Source organism: Oncorhynchus mykiss, chromosome Y (genome assembly GCF_013265735.2).
Source record: "Oncorhynchus mykiss isolate Arlee chromosome Y, USDA_OmykA_1.1, whole genome shotgun sequence".
In the NCBI taxonomy this organism is placed as follows: Eukaryota; Metazoa; Chordata; class Actinopteri; order Salmoniformes; family Salmonidae; genus Oncorhynchus; species Oncorhynchus mykiss.
The window spans coordinates 32202657-32220213 of record NC_048593.1 but is presented as its reverse complement, the minus strand read 5'-3'; the positions used below and the strand labels follow the sequence as shown (position 1 = coordinate 32220213).

Sequence of the window (17557 nt, the reverse complement as noted above, 5' to 3'; positions counted from 1 at the left end):
CATGTGTCATGGTGTGTGTGTGTGTATGTGATTAGCATGTGTCATGGTGTGTGTGTGTGTATGTGATTAGCATGTGTCATGGTGTGTGTGTGTGTATGTGATTAGCATGTGTCATGGTGTGTGTGTGTATGTGATTAGCATGTATCATGGTGTGTGTGTGTATGTGATTAGCATGTATCATGGTGTGTGTGTGTATGTGATTAGCATGTGTCATGGTGTGTGTGTGTGTATATGATTAGCATGTGTCATGGTGTGTGTGTGTATGTGATTAGCATGTGTCATGGTGTGTGTGTGTATGTGGGGGTGACCTCTGCAGTAGAGGGATGTGGACAGGTGGGTGACATGGTCCTGTGGTTCAGAAATAAGGGCGCTAATCTGGGGCATGCAAACGGAGATGCTGTAGCTCTGCGTCCTGTCAACAGCAAGCCCAACCCCAAACTCACCCCTCGTCCCCAGCTCCACCTGAGACAAGGACACAGTGCGGCTATTTCTGTGTGAAGCTCGACTCCACAGAACGGCTTATGGGTCCCCTTTTATAAGCTGAGGGAGGGAGAAGAGGCCTTATCTAATGCCAGAACAGCCCTATCGCTCTGCTTGTCATTCCTCCTCGCAAGGTCAGCTTGGATTCTGAGGTTAGGTGATTGGATATGAATGGTCATAATGGCAGGGGTCATGAGACTCAGCTTAAAGAGATCAGAGGGGAAACAACTGCAAAAATACAATCTCCATAAATAAAGAGGCAGATTCCAATCTAAATTCATCATGATCAACCTAGAGTTAATCAAACAGTCTGCATGGGGATCTGGTGGAGCTCTACTCAACTTGTAATAAGTGGCTGTGGTCTGGGGTCATGAAAAGAACTGAATGATCTGTGTGACTGTTGCTGTTCCAACAGGTGGGTTGACTTAGCACCGTTATTATCACCTCAGAGCACAGTCACTGAACACTGTCCTAGAAGACTTCTCCGGTGGTGGGAGACCACTGAAGCAGAGCTGTGAGTAATTATTCTGATTACTCCTGATTGTTCTGCCTGTCTACAGGAACAGTTTGGCATTACTCCTGATTGTTCTGCCTGTCTACAGGAACAGTTTGTCATTACTCCTGATTGTTCTGCCTGTCTACAGGAACAGTTTGTCATTACTCCTGATTGTTCTGCCTGTCTACAGGAACAGTTTGTCATTACTCCTGATTGTTCTGCCTGTCTACAGGAACAGTTTGTCATTACTCCTGATTGTTCTGCCTGTCTACAGGAACAGTTTGTCATTACTCCTGATTGTTCTGCCTGTCTACAGGAACAGTTTGTCATTACTCCTGATTGTTCTGCCTGTCTACAGGAACAGTTTGTCATTACTCCTGATTGTTCTGCTTGTCTACAGGAGCAGTTTTTCATTACTCCTGATTGTTCTGCTTGTCTACAGGAACAGCTTAGCTACATACTCCACACAGCTCTCTCATTCATGGTTTACTGACTGTGGTCTCCACACCTTCTTAGGATGGCCACATGGTGCTGGGCAGAGGTGATATTTAGAGACCAAGAAGAAAGAGAATGAGAGAGAGACAGAATGAATGAGAGAAAAAGATGGATAGACAAACAGAGGGAGAGAGAAACTTTTGTGAGTGTAATGTTTACTGTTAATTTTTGATTGTTTTTTTCACTTTTGTTTATTGTTTGTCATATGCTTTGGCGATGTAAACATGTGTTTCCCATGCCAATAAAGGCCCTTGAATTGAATTGAGAGATAGCGAGAGTGAGAAAGAGAGAAGGAGAGGAAACAGAGAGATTACTAAAGACATCTCTATCCCCTAATGAATAAGCAGTGATGAGAGAGCAGTGATGACTACAAGGCTACAGTTCCACTTGTCTTATTAAGGTCTCTATTTAATTAGATCTGCTTTAGCTGACATCCGCATAGCAGTTGTTTTGGCGGTGTCTGGGGTGGAACTGCGTTAGAGCTGTCAAATCCACAAGCGGTTCCTGGCATTATAGCTACAGCGGACATTGCCATTGGCTTCATAGAGTCACATTAACAGAAATCCAATGCAGCCTTGTTTACTTGAGCGTAATTATTTCTAGATAACACAGTTTTTCATTCTGAACTTCTAACACGGCTATGGCTTCCTGACAATGATCTCAAGAGCAGCTGCTCACCGATTTGACGGCTGTAAAACAGTTCCACCTCTAACACTGCCAAAACATCCGCTATGCGGGTGTCTGCTATCGCCTGTTAACACCTGATCTGATTGAATCTAGGCCTAGATTTCTGAGTGCTGTTCTCTGTGTTGAGTTTGTCACAGAGCTCATTAACCTTTGACCCCGGGGCCAAAGGGTGAGACAGTGTTTTGACAGGACTGACAGCTGAGGGACTGGGGTGGCGGTGTCAGTGAAAGACAAGTAGTTTGACCATGGCCTAGGAATGCTCCCCAGGGTGGAGGTTGGAGGGGCTCGACTTTAAACGCAAGCCAACAGACACATTTCAAGCCAATCAAAACATAGGACGCTATGAGGTTAGCTTCTACACGTGTCACATAACCCTTGCAACGTCACCTCTGTGTACTACTGTGCACCTCCCATAGTCTGTTCTTGACTTGTGGACTGTGAAGAGACCTCTGGTGGCAGGTACGCAGGTGTCTCTGATAGTGGTGTAAAGTACTTAAGTAAAAATACTTGCAAGTACTACTTAAGTACTTTTTGGGGTATCTGTACTTTATTTTACTATTTACTATTTTACTATTTATATTTTATATATAACTCTTACTTTACTACATTCCGAAAGAAAATAATGTACTTTTTACTCCATACATTTTCCCTGACACTTGAGTCATTTTCTATTTACACGGGTATGACAGTTGAGTACTTTTTCCACCACTTGTCTCTGAGCTGTGTGCTAATAGTTTAAACAGACAGCTTGGTGCATTCGATATGTCAATACTTCTCACAAATACAAGTAGTGATGAAGTCAATCTCTGTTCAGACCACTCAAGGAGCACACACAGATATACTCAACACTCACACAAATATCCAATGGAGAAACTGAATGCCATTGTCTCCAAAGCATGGGATATTCATAGACACTTACATACTGTAGGCCAGGGTTCCCCAACTGGCTGCCCGTGGACCGAATATGCCCTGCGGGTGACTCAATTTGCCCCCCCTTCCCCCAAGTTTTCTGAGCAAACATATTTAAAAATTTTACACCTGGAAGCAAGGTTTGAAATTGTTATGTTTTCATCAAATATTATTTCTGTTTGGGGTTCTTTGCAGTCTACAATGATTTGTAATTATGTTCCGGCCCCCTGACCAGCCGCTCAAGAAAAAAATTGTCCCGCGCCTGAATCGACAGTAGTTGATGATCCCTGCTGTATGCTGTGGTCATCAAACTATATACATTGTGTTGTTCCTAAATATTTATAAACTATACCAAAATTCATGCTTTGACTAAATTGCTACGGTCAGCTTTTCTCTCCTTGCTTTTCTCTATGTCAGTTGTAATAATTAGTTTATTTCAAATCAGTGATATCCTTAAACATTTTCCCTGAACATGATGTCTAATTCTCTATCCCTCGGTCTCCCCCTCGCTCTCTTCCCCTCCCCTCTCTATCTCCCCCTCTCTTCTCTCCTCCCTCTCTCTCTCTCTTCTCTCCCCCCTCTATATCCCACTCTCTCGCTCTCTTCCTGTCTAATTTACAGCTCAGCCTCTGTGACCATGTCATTCTGATGTCACTTGAAGGTCAGTAACCAGGCCTGGAGGCCGGGAAGGGCATGCCTCAGTGTTGGGATCATAGAACTGAGACTCACCCTGTTCTGCACCCTTAAGTCCCCAGAAATACCACCTCTTATTTAATACAACCGCCTGAAATCACTTCAGCAGGCAGCGAGGCCAGCATTCTGGACATGAAACCTTTGAAAATCAAGACCTACCTCATCCCAAACATACCCTTCCCCTGGCCGGGCCTGTCATCTACGCAACAAACATCTTGACAATGAGGGTACTGCCTGGTGCATACCCCAACACATTAGAAACACACACAGACATCACTCCACCTCCTAACAATGTGGTATAACCTATACATCCACCTCATACCATACAACCACCAGCACTATCCAATAACCCTCATTTAATTTAGTCCCATTAAGCCACAGCCCAATCCTTAATGAGTCTGACCCCATTCCTGTGTAGCCATGCCATATCAAATGCATACTGGCAACGTGATTTTCCAGTATCCCCCGTCACAATGCATGCACCTCTCCCATTATGTCTTGTTCCTGAAATATCAAACGACACGTTTTGTGGTTCTGACAACAGAGAGTACATAATTTGGGAGTGCAGACGAACATGTGCTTGGGAAAAATTTTACTCAGATCATATCTCTCCTCCACACACCTCCACCCCTGCCTCCCCCTGTCCCAGCCCTGGGTGAGTTATTGCCATAGGCATGCTCCACATTTTCAAACAGAGGCAGGTCCACGGACAGATACTGGGTCTAATTTAACTCTGTGGCTGGTGGCCAGTGGCCAAGAGGTCAGAAGTCAGACTTCTCACAGTGTTCCACAGTCCAGTGGCACAGAGCCATTAGTCATAAACTTAACTTCATTAAACCTCACTACACTGCCCTCTTTGGGGAGAAATAACTGACCCACATTACCATGGAGGGATTGCATTTACATTTAAGTCCAGAGGGACTCACAGGAGTAATTTGGGTTATGTGCCTTGCTCAATGGCACATCAACAGATTTTTCACCTAGTCAGCTCAGGGATTCAAACCAGCAACCTTTTGGTTACTGGTCTAACGCTCTTACACTCAACCAGGGTCCTAGACCTAGGTTACCACCAGATAAAGCCCAATTCTGGATCACTGGAGACATCAGGGTACATACAGCCTGTGGTGGTGATGAAGTAGATACAGGTGGTGTGATGGTCTTGCTTGGCTGTATGTTTTTGGCTTTGTGCTGCAGCACAGAGTTAGCTCCTGGATGGCTCTCGTATCTAATCCGGCAGTCGGCTAGTTCAACATCTTTGTGTTGCTGGGTCAGAGAGGGTTGATTAAGCCTGGCCCGAGGTGCTAATTGTGTCACACTGAACGTTTTCTAAGTAGAAATACGAGCAGGGTCATAATGCCTCAATAATCATTGCTGTTTGTGTTGTATTCTGGGCCTTACTAAACAAACCTTTGGCCTTCTGAAGTAGGCCATCTCATTGGGGAACATTTCAGTGCCAAGAGGCCATTCAATTCACTCAGATGGCAGGTTACTATTTAACCTGTTTCCAAGAAGCAAGTGGAACCACCATTAATAAAAGTAGGGACCCATGTTGGTTTAAACACTGTGGAAAGATCTGGTTCACCATCAACAATAGAATGTAATTGTGATATCTGCTGCCCTGCATGCCAACATCATTGGCATGCTTAAGAGCAGCTGGTCTCCAACAGGTGGATCGCCAGCTACCAGTAGCTTTGAGCCCACATATGATTAGCTCGCCAAAAAATGCTAAAAGTACAAGCAATTTTTCACGTTTTCCACCGCAGACTAACATAAACAAATCTCCCAAAGATCAGACAACCACAAGCTCCCAGCTACTAACTAATCAACACAAAATTGACACTCTCCCACCCTTGGTTAGCCACTATTGGCTTAAAAAGCCAAACTTAACACAATATCTTCCAATTAATGTCCAGCAATATTGCCCCTGTCTATCTGTGTGGCGCACATTTATTTATCACTCTGTGTGTAGCCAGCCAGTTGATGTGATAACAGTCTTGTGGGTTGACAGAAATGTGTAGCCAGTTGATGTGATAACAGTCTTGTGGGTTGACAGAAATGTGTAGCCAGTTGACGTGATAACAGTCTTGTGGGTTGACAGAAATACTTTTACCAAAACCTTCTAAATTAAATGTTAAATTAAGTAGACTTACCTGGCAGAAGTATATCATGAGTGAGTATATAATTTGTATATATTATTTGTTATTAGCTTACTTTGCCATGACATGAGCAGCAGCAGTACAGAACCATCCCTAAACCTGCACATTGGGGCGGCAGGGTAGCCTAGTAAGCATTGGACTAGTAACCGAAAGGTTTCAAGTTCATATCCCCGAGCTGACAAGGTACAAATCTGTCGTTCTGCCCCTGAACAGGCAGTTAATCCACTGTTCCTAGGCCGTCATTGAAAATAAGAATGTGTTCTTAACTGACTTGCCTGGTTAAATAAAGGTTAAAAAACAAACATTAGATGGACATTCATCACTTGCTAGATGTGCAAATAAAGGTCCAGATGCGCAATTTGTTATTTTTCTTCCAGACGTAAAGAAAATGGTCTTCTGATGTGATTTAATCATTGACATAGACTCAGAACATCCAATTTCCCTTTTTCTCTATGAACAATTGTAATTTTGAGAGTGAAAAACTAGCACAAATCCAAAAACAGGAAAAATAAAACTGAGAAAACATAATTTGGGTAAATATATATAATTCACAGATTTTATAGCCCCCCCTTTACAGTTGTTTATGAACCATTATTTTACCAGGTATATTGACAGAAAACATAGTGCACTACTTTTTCTTGTACACTAAGGACCGGGGGAGGGGTTGAAGGGGAGAGGAAAAGAGGAGAATTTGTATATTTGAAAGCTAGAAATAAAAATGGTACTTCAACTCAAAAACTCCACAAGGGTTTGGGGGAGGGGGCGCCAGGCCTTAGAAGAAAACCACTGCCTGAACAGAAGCTAGACATGCTTGAGCCGACCCTATTCTCTCAATTTTAAAACAAACACTGAGACACACATGATATTTTACTACTGCAATGTAATGGAACTAATGCTCTTTCTCTGAGATATGGGTGCCTTGTGGCTGTCAAATAGTATATGTACACTACCGGTCAAAAGTTTTAGAACACCTACTCATTCAAGGGTTTTTCTTTATTTGTAATATTTTCAACGTTGTAGAATAATGGTCAAAACTATGAAATAACACATATGGAATCATGTCGTCACCAAAACAGTTTTGCCAAAAAGTCAGTGTCTGAATATTTTACGAATGCACTGTATTTGATAAGATTCAACCAAATTTGCTCCAGCAATTACCGCGAGCCCGTCCTCCCCAATTAAGGCGCCACCAGCCTCCTGTGCTACAAACATACAGGTTCACTACTTCCACACTACCCACACTTATGCCTGCATGCATTTAGGACAGAAAATGTGGCTACCTATGCACTGCCACAATCATATGCAAAGGTAACTGAACTAAATGGCTATCCCCCTGTAGCACTCACTTCTGTCATCATGAAGGGCTTTGAGAGACTTGTCAAGGATCATATCACCTTCACCTTCCCTGTCACCCTAGACCCACTTAAACTTGCTTACCGCCCCAATAGGTCCACAGACGATTGAATCGCCAACACACTGCAAACTGCCCTATCCCATCTGGACAAGACGAACACCTATGTAAGAATGCTGTTCATTGACTATAGCTCAGCATTCAACACCATAGCACCCTACAAGCTCATCATCAATGTGAGGTCCTGGGTCTCAACCCCACCCTGTGCAACTTGGTCCTGGACTTCCTGATGGGTCGCCCCCAGGTGGGGAAGGTAGGAAACAACATCTCCACTTCGCTGATACTCAACACTGGGGGCCCACAAGGGTGCGTGCTCAGCCCTCTCCTGTACTCCCTGTTCACACATGACTGCGTGGCCATGCACACCTCCAACTCAGTCATCAAGTTTGCAGACAACACAACAGTAGTGGGCTTGATTACCAACAACGACGAGACAGCCTATAGGGAGGAGGTGAGGGCTCTCCTAGTGTGGTGTCAGGAAAATAACCTCTCACTCAACATCAACAAAACAAAAGAGATGATCGTGGACTTCAGGAAACAGCAGAGGGAGCACCCCCCTGTCCACATCGAAGGAACAGCAGTGGAGAGGTGGAAAGTTTTAAGTTCCTAGGCATACACATCAAGGACAAAATGGAATGGTCCACCCACACAGACAGTGTGGTGAAGAAGGCGCAACAGCGCCTCTTCAACCTCAGGAGGCTGAATAAATTTGCCTTGTCACCTAAAACCCTCACAAACTTCTACAGATGCACAATTGTGAGCATCCTGTCGGGTTGTATCACAGCCTGGTATGGCAACTGCACCGCCCACAACCGCAGGGCTCTCCAGAGGGTGGTGCGATCTGCACAACGCATCAACGGGGCAAACTATCTGCCCTCCAGGACACCTACAGCACCTGATGTCACAGGTAGGCCTTAAAGATCATCAAGGACAACAACCACCCGAGCCACTGCCTGTTCACCCTGCTACCATCCAGAAGGCGAGGTCAGTACAGGTGCATTAAAGCTGGGACGGAGAGACTGAAAAACAGCTTCAAGCTCAAGGCCATCAGGCTGTTAAACAGCCATCACTAGCACAGAGAGGCTGCTGGCTACATACAGGCTTGACATAATTTGCCACTTTAACAAACGGAACACTAGACACTTTAATAATGTTTGCATATCTTGCATTACTCATCTCATATGTATATACTGTATTCTATACTATCTATTGCATCTTAGCCTATGCCGCTCTGTTATTGCTCATCCATAGATTTATATTTATATATTCTTATTCCATTACTTAGATTTGTGTGTATTAGGCATTTATTGTGGAATTTCGCTACACTCACAATAACATCTGCTAACCACGTGTATGTGACCAATAACATTTGACTTGATATGATTTGATATGGATGCATGTAGCCACAAAATCACATACAAACCCTCCCTTCTACTCATCGTTCCTTCAACACATGGAAATCCCTCTATACCCTACCATACGATAAAAATGATTCATGTGGTTAATGGTTGGAAGTGGATTACCCATACTACCATCTTCAGAAGTACAGACCTAATGCTACTCTGACAGCCTGTCAAATGGCAAACAGGCCACAGGGAACTACAGTCTGTCTGAAGCCTAGCATCTCCTTCAACAACATCTCCCTCTCTACAATCACACATTGGTCCTGAGGGACAGATCCCCTTGCCCAGGAGCCATTAAGCCATACCGTGAACAAGGCTGGCCGAAATATGAGTACCATTGTTGAGAGCTGGGCGCTGTCTAGTTTCACATTTCTCAAGAAAGGTCCTGTCGTCACTGCCTCTCCCTGACTATGGCATAGAGGGAGGGTTATGGAGGGCCATGGAGGGGTATGGAGGGGACTCTGGGGAGGATAAGGCCAATAGGATCATCTCACTGTTCATTTGATAACCTTGAACAGTTGTGTTTAATTGGATAAGCTAGTAGAACATTTATAATCTAGCTAAACGGCCCGGCTGTTAAGTTAACCATCATTTGTTGATTTGAGCGCTAAGCTGTTAATTGAGAAAGCTGGAAAAGATGGACAGTGTTCAGTTATCTAATCTGTTTTGATCTGATAACACCACCAAACGCTTTACTGAGGACACTGAACTAACACAGGGCGACCAGTCAGATAATGAGGACCAGAGCACTTGTCCCATTTGATCCAGGCTCAGCAGCCCCAGTACTGTCTGTCCCCCATAAGCCATCTATTAATCAAGGAGAGACACGCAGCTGTTTGACACCCCCCATTCTTCCCTCTCAGGGCCTCCCAACCCAATAGAGCAGATAAAAGGATCCCACCCCACATCCCCCCCCTACAGAACAGGTGTCCACTGGGGTGATGTCACTCCCACAGACCAGACCCACCAAGACTGACTGACAACCTGGTCATGTCAGCAGCAGCAGCAGGGACCAGCATCAATGGTCAGGACCTACTAGATGCTTGGTTTCATTATCCATGTCTTTTCTGAGGTCTCAATATTTCAGTTAATGTTAAACCAGTCTACATTCAACCAGTCTACATTCAAACAGTCTACATTCAACCAGTCTTGTATATTTGTGTTTCCAATTGCCAGCTGGCGCCATACTTTCCAAAGGCATTGCTTCTTACACAGCTGTAGACTAGTACTCTACTGCCCTCCACTGGTCTGAAACTTCAATGGAGGGAGACAATATTTACACTTGGAACTGGCACATTTAATTCAAACAATGTGAAGCGATTGGTGTGCTTAACTAATAACACATACATATGGCCTGAACTTTGCAGCAATAGTTATTTTATCGTCCATCACATAAATACTGAATTTCAAGCCCTCAAGGAAAAGGGTATGCAATCATGGTCTGTCTTACAGTATGCTGGAGCTGGAACTCAGGCCCACAGATAGTTCTGCCTCCATGACATCCCCTACTGATTCTACATACCCATCCATCCTAGACAGAGTTTTAAACTTCTGAGAGGCCTTACTGATAATTAACATGCTTCAACCTCAACAACATCACTGTTGTGGAGAGGTCAAAACAGAGGTGGTTCAATGAGCCATGCTTACTTGATGACTGATGATAATCCCGTGTGGCTCAGTTGGTAGAGCTTGGCACTTGTGACGCCATGGTTGTGGGTTTGATTCCCATGGTGGACCAGTATGGAGAAGAAAAAATAAAGTATGAACTGTATTTACATTTTAGCAGAATCTCTTGTCCAGAGCAACTTACAGTAGTGAGTGCATATACTGGTCCAGCATTGGGAATCAAACCCATAACCCTGGCGAAAGCACCATGCTCTACCAACTGAGCCACACTGTATGAACTCAGTACTGTAAGTCGCTCTAGGTAAGAACATCTGCTAATTGACTAAAATGTAAAAATGTCATGATTAACCTTGCCTGAAGACTTGTTAGCTCCTTGTGCTATGGCCTGTAGCTCAGTGGGCTAATAAAACCTGTTTTCTCCATGTGCTGCTGATTCAGGCATAAGGGCATAGTGCATAGTGCCCTTATGCTTGAGGTGAATTGGGAATCTTGATAAAGTGGATTTACGATCAAAGGTGTGTCGCATGGCCAGTTAATGACGTTGTTTGAGTGAATGAGGTTTCACTAAACATTGCATAATCAGTGGAGTTGATAGATAGGCACCTTGAGGCTGCCTCATGAACAACTTGTCCCACTATTATGTTTGGGTCAAGAGGTTGCCTCAGTCAGATCATATTTAAGAGCAATTTCTATGAATGAAAGTAGGAAATACCATGTTAAAAATAAAATTACATTATTCCATGAGACAAAGTTAAACATCTATTTCAAATGGATGAGCCAATAATAAGGCAGATAACAGAATGAGGACATTAACATAGAAGCTAGGCCTACGTCAAAAAATAAGAGGACAGTCCGATTGTAAAGGTCTGTTTAGACCTACACGGGGAACTCCTGATCCACCCTGTGTCTTCTACAGGGCTGATGAAAGAGGCCTGAAGTGCCCTAATACTCTTACCAACTTGGCTTGAACTTTGCACGTTAGATTTGTGTCACCGGGGTCAGACCAGCCAGCAACATGCAAACTTTAAAACTCCCTCACAGATTGCAGAAGTGTAACACTGACAGGGTTGGAGGACGACCAGGTTGACGAGGTACCAGTCGACAGGTAAACAGGGCAACAGATCATCCAGCATGGTGGGAAGGAGACGCGGCTCCAGAGCCACCAGGGGGTCACAGAAGCCCCAACAGCAAAGCACGGGGGGACCCCGCAAGGTGAGTCAGTCAGACTACCGAGAGGTGGCATATCAAATAGTTGAAAATACAAATGTAGCCCATAATGTACTTGTATAACATAGGCGGCTACAAATTATTCCTCAATAAATGTTATGATATTTTCACTGTAAATGTTAAAGCATTATGGGAATGGTCTAGCTCTTTGAATGGTAAATTGATCTCTACAGTCAATGAAATAATTCTTAAACATTAACATAGATTTTTTAAAACCCTTTGTTAGTCTTTTCTCAAATCATGGGCATATTTCAAACAGTTCAGGGTTCAAAGTGTACTGACAACTCTACAGATAATTCCTAATAACCATATACACTCCCACCCACTAGCTCTCACATGCAGAGGAAAACACGCATGAAGCCAGAAATCCTTTATATATTCAAACGCTTATTAAAGCCCTGATGATTTCCAGAACTGTGAATATACACGCCTTTACTTATGTACAGACATCCCTTTCCACGAGGTCAGTTACAGACGTAGGATCTTAATTTGAGACAGTTTGCTACAACAGGAAAATAACCCTGCAGCAACATGAAATGTGAATTATTATGTGGATTATAATTAATGGAATATTTTATGTAGAGGTTGATCCATTTTTCGTTAGGGCAAAGTCGGACATTTTAAAGTGGAAATGACAAAATTTAGAAGCCTTTTTAACCTCGAATACACTACCAGTTTGCATTTCCTGCTGTGTTAGGCCCTATCCACAGGGGTACTAAAATTCTCAGAGCGATCAAATTAAAATCCTACATCAGTAACGCTTTCTGTTCCATCTCAGAGGCTGAGAGAGCCAGCATTATTTGCCAAGGAAGCAGGATATGAGTCGGAGGTCCCTCATGAAAAGCTGACCATCGCCCAAGCCAAGAGAGGCACACCAGGTCAGTCATCTACTCTGTGGTCTTACCAGGTCAGACCAGTCACAGGTGAGTCAGACTAATCAGAGGTCAGTGTGACCACCAGTTTGATCACTCCTGCTAGGATTAGTGAGGAATGACAAGCGAAAGAGGAGACCTACTCAGTTGCACAACTGAACGTTGCATTTAACCCAAATCCTCTGAATCAGAGAGGTGAGGGGGGCTGCCTTAATCGATGTCATTGGCACCCAGTTGTTGTTGGGTGTTAACTGCCTTAAGGGCAGAATGGCAGATTTTCACACCTTGCCGGCTCAGGGATTCAAACCAGCAACCTTTTGGTTACATGCCCAATGCTCTTAACCGCTAGGCTACCTGGGAAAAAGGATAAGCAGAGGTAAGAGGCAGTCAACAGAGGGAGGGATGGAGACTGGGAGAACGTGGAGAGCGACAGATCAAATTAGCATTTTTCATTTGTTATAGCAATCCGGCCGGTCCGAGTCTATGCTGATGGGATCTTTGACCTCTTCCACTCTGGACATGCTCGCGCTCTGATGCAAGCCAAGAACCTGTTCCCCAACACACATCTCATAGTGGGAGGTAAATAGTGCCTTTAAAATAGATCACAGACAGCGATTGGATCATATTGATCAGATCACAAAACTCACATTTTAGCGGCACAAGGTGTAAATTAGGTTTTTGTGTGTCTGTCCTCGAAGTCTGCAGTGATGAACTCACACACCGGTATAAGGGCTACACGGTGATGACAGAGTCTGAGCGCTACGAAGCCCTGATACACTGTCGCTATGTGGATGAGGTGGTACGGGACGCTCCCTGGACCCTCAGCCCTGACTTCCTGAAGATACATAAGGTCAGCACTTCTGGACAAGGGTCACATATACTGTACATCAGTGTTTCTCAACCAGGGGTACTAGGCCCTATCCATAGGGGGCACTAGGCCCTATCCACAGTGGGTACTAGGCCCTATCCACAGCGGGTACTAGGCCCTATCCACAGGGGGTACTAGGCCCTATCCACAGGGGGTACTAGGCCCTATCCACAGGGGGTACTAGGCCCTATCCACAGGGGGTACTAGGCCCTATCCACAGGGGGTACTAGGACCTATCCACAGGGGGTACTAGGCCCTATCCACAGGGGGTACTAGGACCTATCCACAGGGGGTACTAGGACCTATCCACAGGAGTACCAGGACCTATCCACAGGGGGTACTAGGCCCTATCCACAGGGGGTACTAGGCCCTATCCACAGGGGGTACTAGGCCCTATCCACAGGGGGTACTAGGCCCTATCCACAGTGGGTACTAGGCCCTATCCACAGCGGGTACTAGGCCCTATCCACAGGGGGTACTAGGCCCTATCCACAGGGGGTACTAGGCCCTATCCACAGGGGGTACTAGGACCTATCCACAGGGGGTACTAGGCCCTATCCACAGGGGGTACTAGGCCCTATCCACAGGGGGTACTAGGCCCTATCCACAGGGGGTACTAGGCCCTATCCACAGGGGGTACTAGGCCCTATCCACAGGGGGTACTAGGCCCTATCCACAGGGGGTACCAGGACCTATCCACAGGGGTACCAGGCCCTATCCACAGGGGGTACTAGGCCCTATCCACAGGGGGTACTAGGCCCTATCCACAGGGGGTACTAGGCCCTATCCACAGGGGGTACTAGGCCCTATCCACAGGGGGTACTAGGCCCTATCCACAGGGGGTACCAGGACCTATCCACAGGGGTACCAGGACCTATCCACAGGGGGTACTAGGACCTATCCACAGGAGTACCAGGACCTATCCACAGGGGGTACTAGGCCATATCCACAGGGGGTACTAGGCCCTATCCACAGGGGGTACTAGGCCCTATCCACAGGGGGTACTAGGCCCTATCCACAGGGTTACTAGGACCTATCCACAGGGGGTACTAGGACCTATCCACAGGGGGTACTAGGACCTATCCACAGGGGGTACTAGGCCCTATCCACAGGGGGTACTAGGACCTATCCACAGGGGGTACTAGGCCCTATCCACAGGGGGTACTAGGACCTATCCACAGGGGGTACTAGGACCTATCCACAGGGTTACTAGGACCTATCCACAGGGGTACTAGGACTTATCCACAGGGGGTACTAGGACCTATCCACAGCAGGTACTAGGACCTATCCACAGGGGGTACTAGGCCCTATCCACAGGGGGTACTAGGCCCTATCCACAGGGTTACTAGGACCTATCCACAGGGTTACTAGGACTTATCCACAGGGGGTACTAGGACCTATCCACAGCAGGTACTAGGACCTATCCACAGGGGGTACTAGGCCCTATCCACAGGGTTACTAGGACCTATCCACAGGGTTACTAGGACCTATCCACAGGGGGTACTAGGACCTATCCACAGGGGGTACTAAGCCCTATCCACAGGGGGTACTAGGACCTATCCACAGGGTTACTAGGACCTATCCACAGGGGTACTAGGACTTATCCACAGGGGGTACTAGGACTTATCCACAGGGGGTACTAGGACCTATCCACAGGGGGTACTAGGACCTATCCACAGGGGGTACTAGGCCCTATCCACAGGGGGTACTAGGACCTATCCACAGGGTTACTAGGACCTATCCACAGGGGTACTAGGACTTATCCACAGGGGGTACTAGGACCTATCCACAGCAGGTACTAGGACCTATCCACAGCGGGTACTAGGACCTATCCACAGCGGGTACTAGGACCTACCCACAGGGGGTACTTGAGAAGACTCATGAGACCATAAGCTTACTGGTAAAATGTAAATGAGGGGGTACTTCAAGGGTTCTCTGGGCAGAGCAAAATGTACTTGGTGGTACAGTAACTGAAAAGGGTTGGAGACCATTGCTGTACATTACTCAATATTACTAACAATCAGCCTTAAAATCTGATATAGAGCATGTCCCTTTTTTCTGTTATAAAATCACCTTAATGCTATCCTGTGATTTCCCCAGATTGACTTTGTAGCGCATGATGATATCCCATACACGTCTGCTGGATCAGAGGATGTCTACAAACACATCAAGGAAGCAGGTAACTAACTGATCTGCTCTGAAACAGATATTAACCTGTAGCCAATGGAGATTGTATCTGTGTGTGTTTGCTGAGTTACAGCCTACTATTTGTCACTACCTGTGTCATCTTGACTGTGATTGAGCACTGTTCTCTCTGTTGGGTTTCAGGGATGTTCGTGGCCACACAGAGGACAGACGGCATCTCTACATCTGACCTCATCACCAGGATAGTGAGAGACTACGACCTCTATGTCCGACGTAACCTGCAGAGAGGCTACACAGCCAGTGACCTCAACGTTAGCTTCATCAGGGTAAGAATGAAATCATAATTACCATAGAACAATGAATGAAGTTGGAATAAACATCTGTTACATTAGCTTGCATTTGAGGAAGATGAATGGTTGTTTCAGTATTGGTGGTTGATAAACACTAGACCATCTTTAGCTGATTCCCTACAGCCAACCGCATGTCTAACTTGTGCAGGAGAAGAAAATCCGTCTTCAAAACCAGGTGGATCGTATGAAGGAGACGGTAAAGACAGTAGAGGAGAAGTCCAAGCACTTTGTGCACTCGGTGGAAGAGAAGAGCCAAGACCTCATCCACAAGTGGGAGGAGAAGTCCCGGGAGTTCATTAGTAATTTCCTGGAGTCTTTTGGTCCAGGTGGAGCGTGGGTAAGTTTATCTTTAGCCCACAATAGATAGATACTATGTTAGGAAGCATGAAAGGTCAATAGGGGAAGATGGTTAGTAATGATCCCATTCCTCAAAGTAAGTGACTAGACAATATGAACAAGTAGTTTAGGAAAAAAACGCTCAGTTGACAAACAATAACAAAACATATCATGCTGTCTCTCCCCCTGTCTTTCCCTCTCTTCCTCTCTCTCCCCCTCTCTCCCTCTCTGTGAGCAGCATGTGATCCAGGAGAAAAGTGGACGCATGCTCCAGGCTCTGTCACCCTACGCATCGCCCGTCGCCTCGCCCCGTGGCTCCCCCAGCAGCAGCCCCACCAGAGGGCGCTCCCCATCGCCTCCCTCCTCTCAATCCCCTCGTTCTCCTCGTTCCTCCGCCACCTACCCCAAGGGTGCCTCTGCCCATCCCTCAACTTCCCTCAGCAGCATGAGTGAGGGGGATGACGACGAGAAATAGAGACAGCACTGTCCCTCAAACACTCAGTGTACAGGTAACTGCCGAAATAAAGGAAACACTTGAAGAAACACTTGACTAAATGAGAGATACAGGACAAGGGAAGCTTGGTCTTTACATCCTCAAAGACATGCTTCTGTCAGCTGTAACTATTTTGAATGTGTCAATAATCATGTGTATTTCAAACATAGACAAAGATAGATTCAGATTTTTGACTTTGTAGATGTAACTGCCAAAATAAAGGAAACATTTGAGTAAATGAGGGATACAAAGTATATTGAAAGCAGGTGCTTCCACACAGGTGTGGTTCCTGTGTATATTAAACAATTAGCATCCCATCATTCTTAGGGTCATGTATAAAAATTCCCAGTTGCCCATTATGTTGGCTAACATGGCTAGAAGAAAAGATTTCAGTGACTTTGAAAGAGGAGACTCAAAGTAGCATAGAGGGTTTAAATGGTGTGTGGGTGTGTCTCAGTCATCTGATCTCAAACCAATTGAACACTTATGGGAGATTCTGGAGCGGTGCCTGAGCCAATTTTCCGCCACCATCAACAAAACACCAAATGATGGAATTTCTCATGGAGGAATGGTGTCACATCCCTCCGATAGAGTTCCAGACACTTGTAGAATCTATGCCAAGGTGCATTGAAGCTGTTCTGGTGGCTTGTGGTGGCCCAACGCCAGAGTAAAAGACTATGTTGGTGTTTCCTTTATTTTGTCAGTTACCTGTACATGGTTACTTTGTGCACTGTGTGTGTGTGTAAAATTTCGCCCACAGTCTACCATATTTTTGTTATTTTATTGTGTAGGTCGTAAGGTAACTGAATGCACTGTTGAAACTCCATTCTCACTTCTGATTCCTGAACCACACAAATACATACAACTAATACCACTATTTCACTGTCTAAACCTGGCTTTATTTTAGCAA

General features: G+C 45.4%; 1 protein-coding gene across 5 annotated transcripts; it reads left to right on the top strand.

The window, feature by feature from the left end:
* The first annotated feature begins 742 nt into the window (after positions 1-742).
* Positions 743-17223, top strand: LOC110510059 (choline-phosphate cytidylyltransferase B-like). 5 transcript variants are annotated; one of them, XM_036968071.1, is made up of 11 exons: positions 743-994; positions 1493-1613; positions 3689-3728; positions 11398-11568; positions 12362-12461; positions 12918-13034; positions 13154-13305; positions 15424-15502; positions 15652-15794; positions 15967-16155; positions 16393-17223. In XM_036968071.1, exons 4-11 carry the CDS (start codon positions 11488-11490, stop codon positions 16627-16629), a joined length of 1098 nt encoding a protein of 365 aa, XP_036823966.1. In that variant the 5' UTR covers positions 743-994; positions 1493-1613; positions 3689-3728; positions 11398-11487; the 3' UTR covers positions 16630-17223. The 5 variants fall into 5 exon arrangements, with proteins under 5 accessions (XP_036823966.1, XP_036823965.1, XP_036823968.1 ...); XM_036968070.1 differs by having other exon boundaries at positions 750-994; positions 3689-3987; XM_036968073.1 differs by lacking the exon at positions 1493-1613 and having other exon boundaries at positions 750-994.
* Positions 17224-17557: the final 334 nt, after the last annotated feature.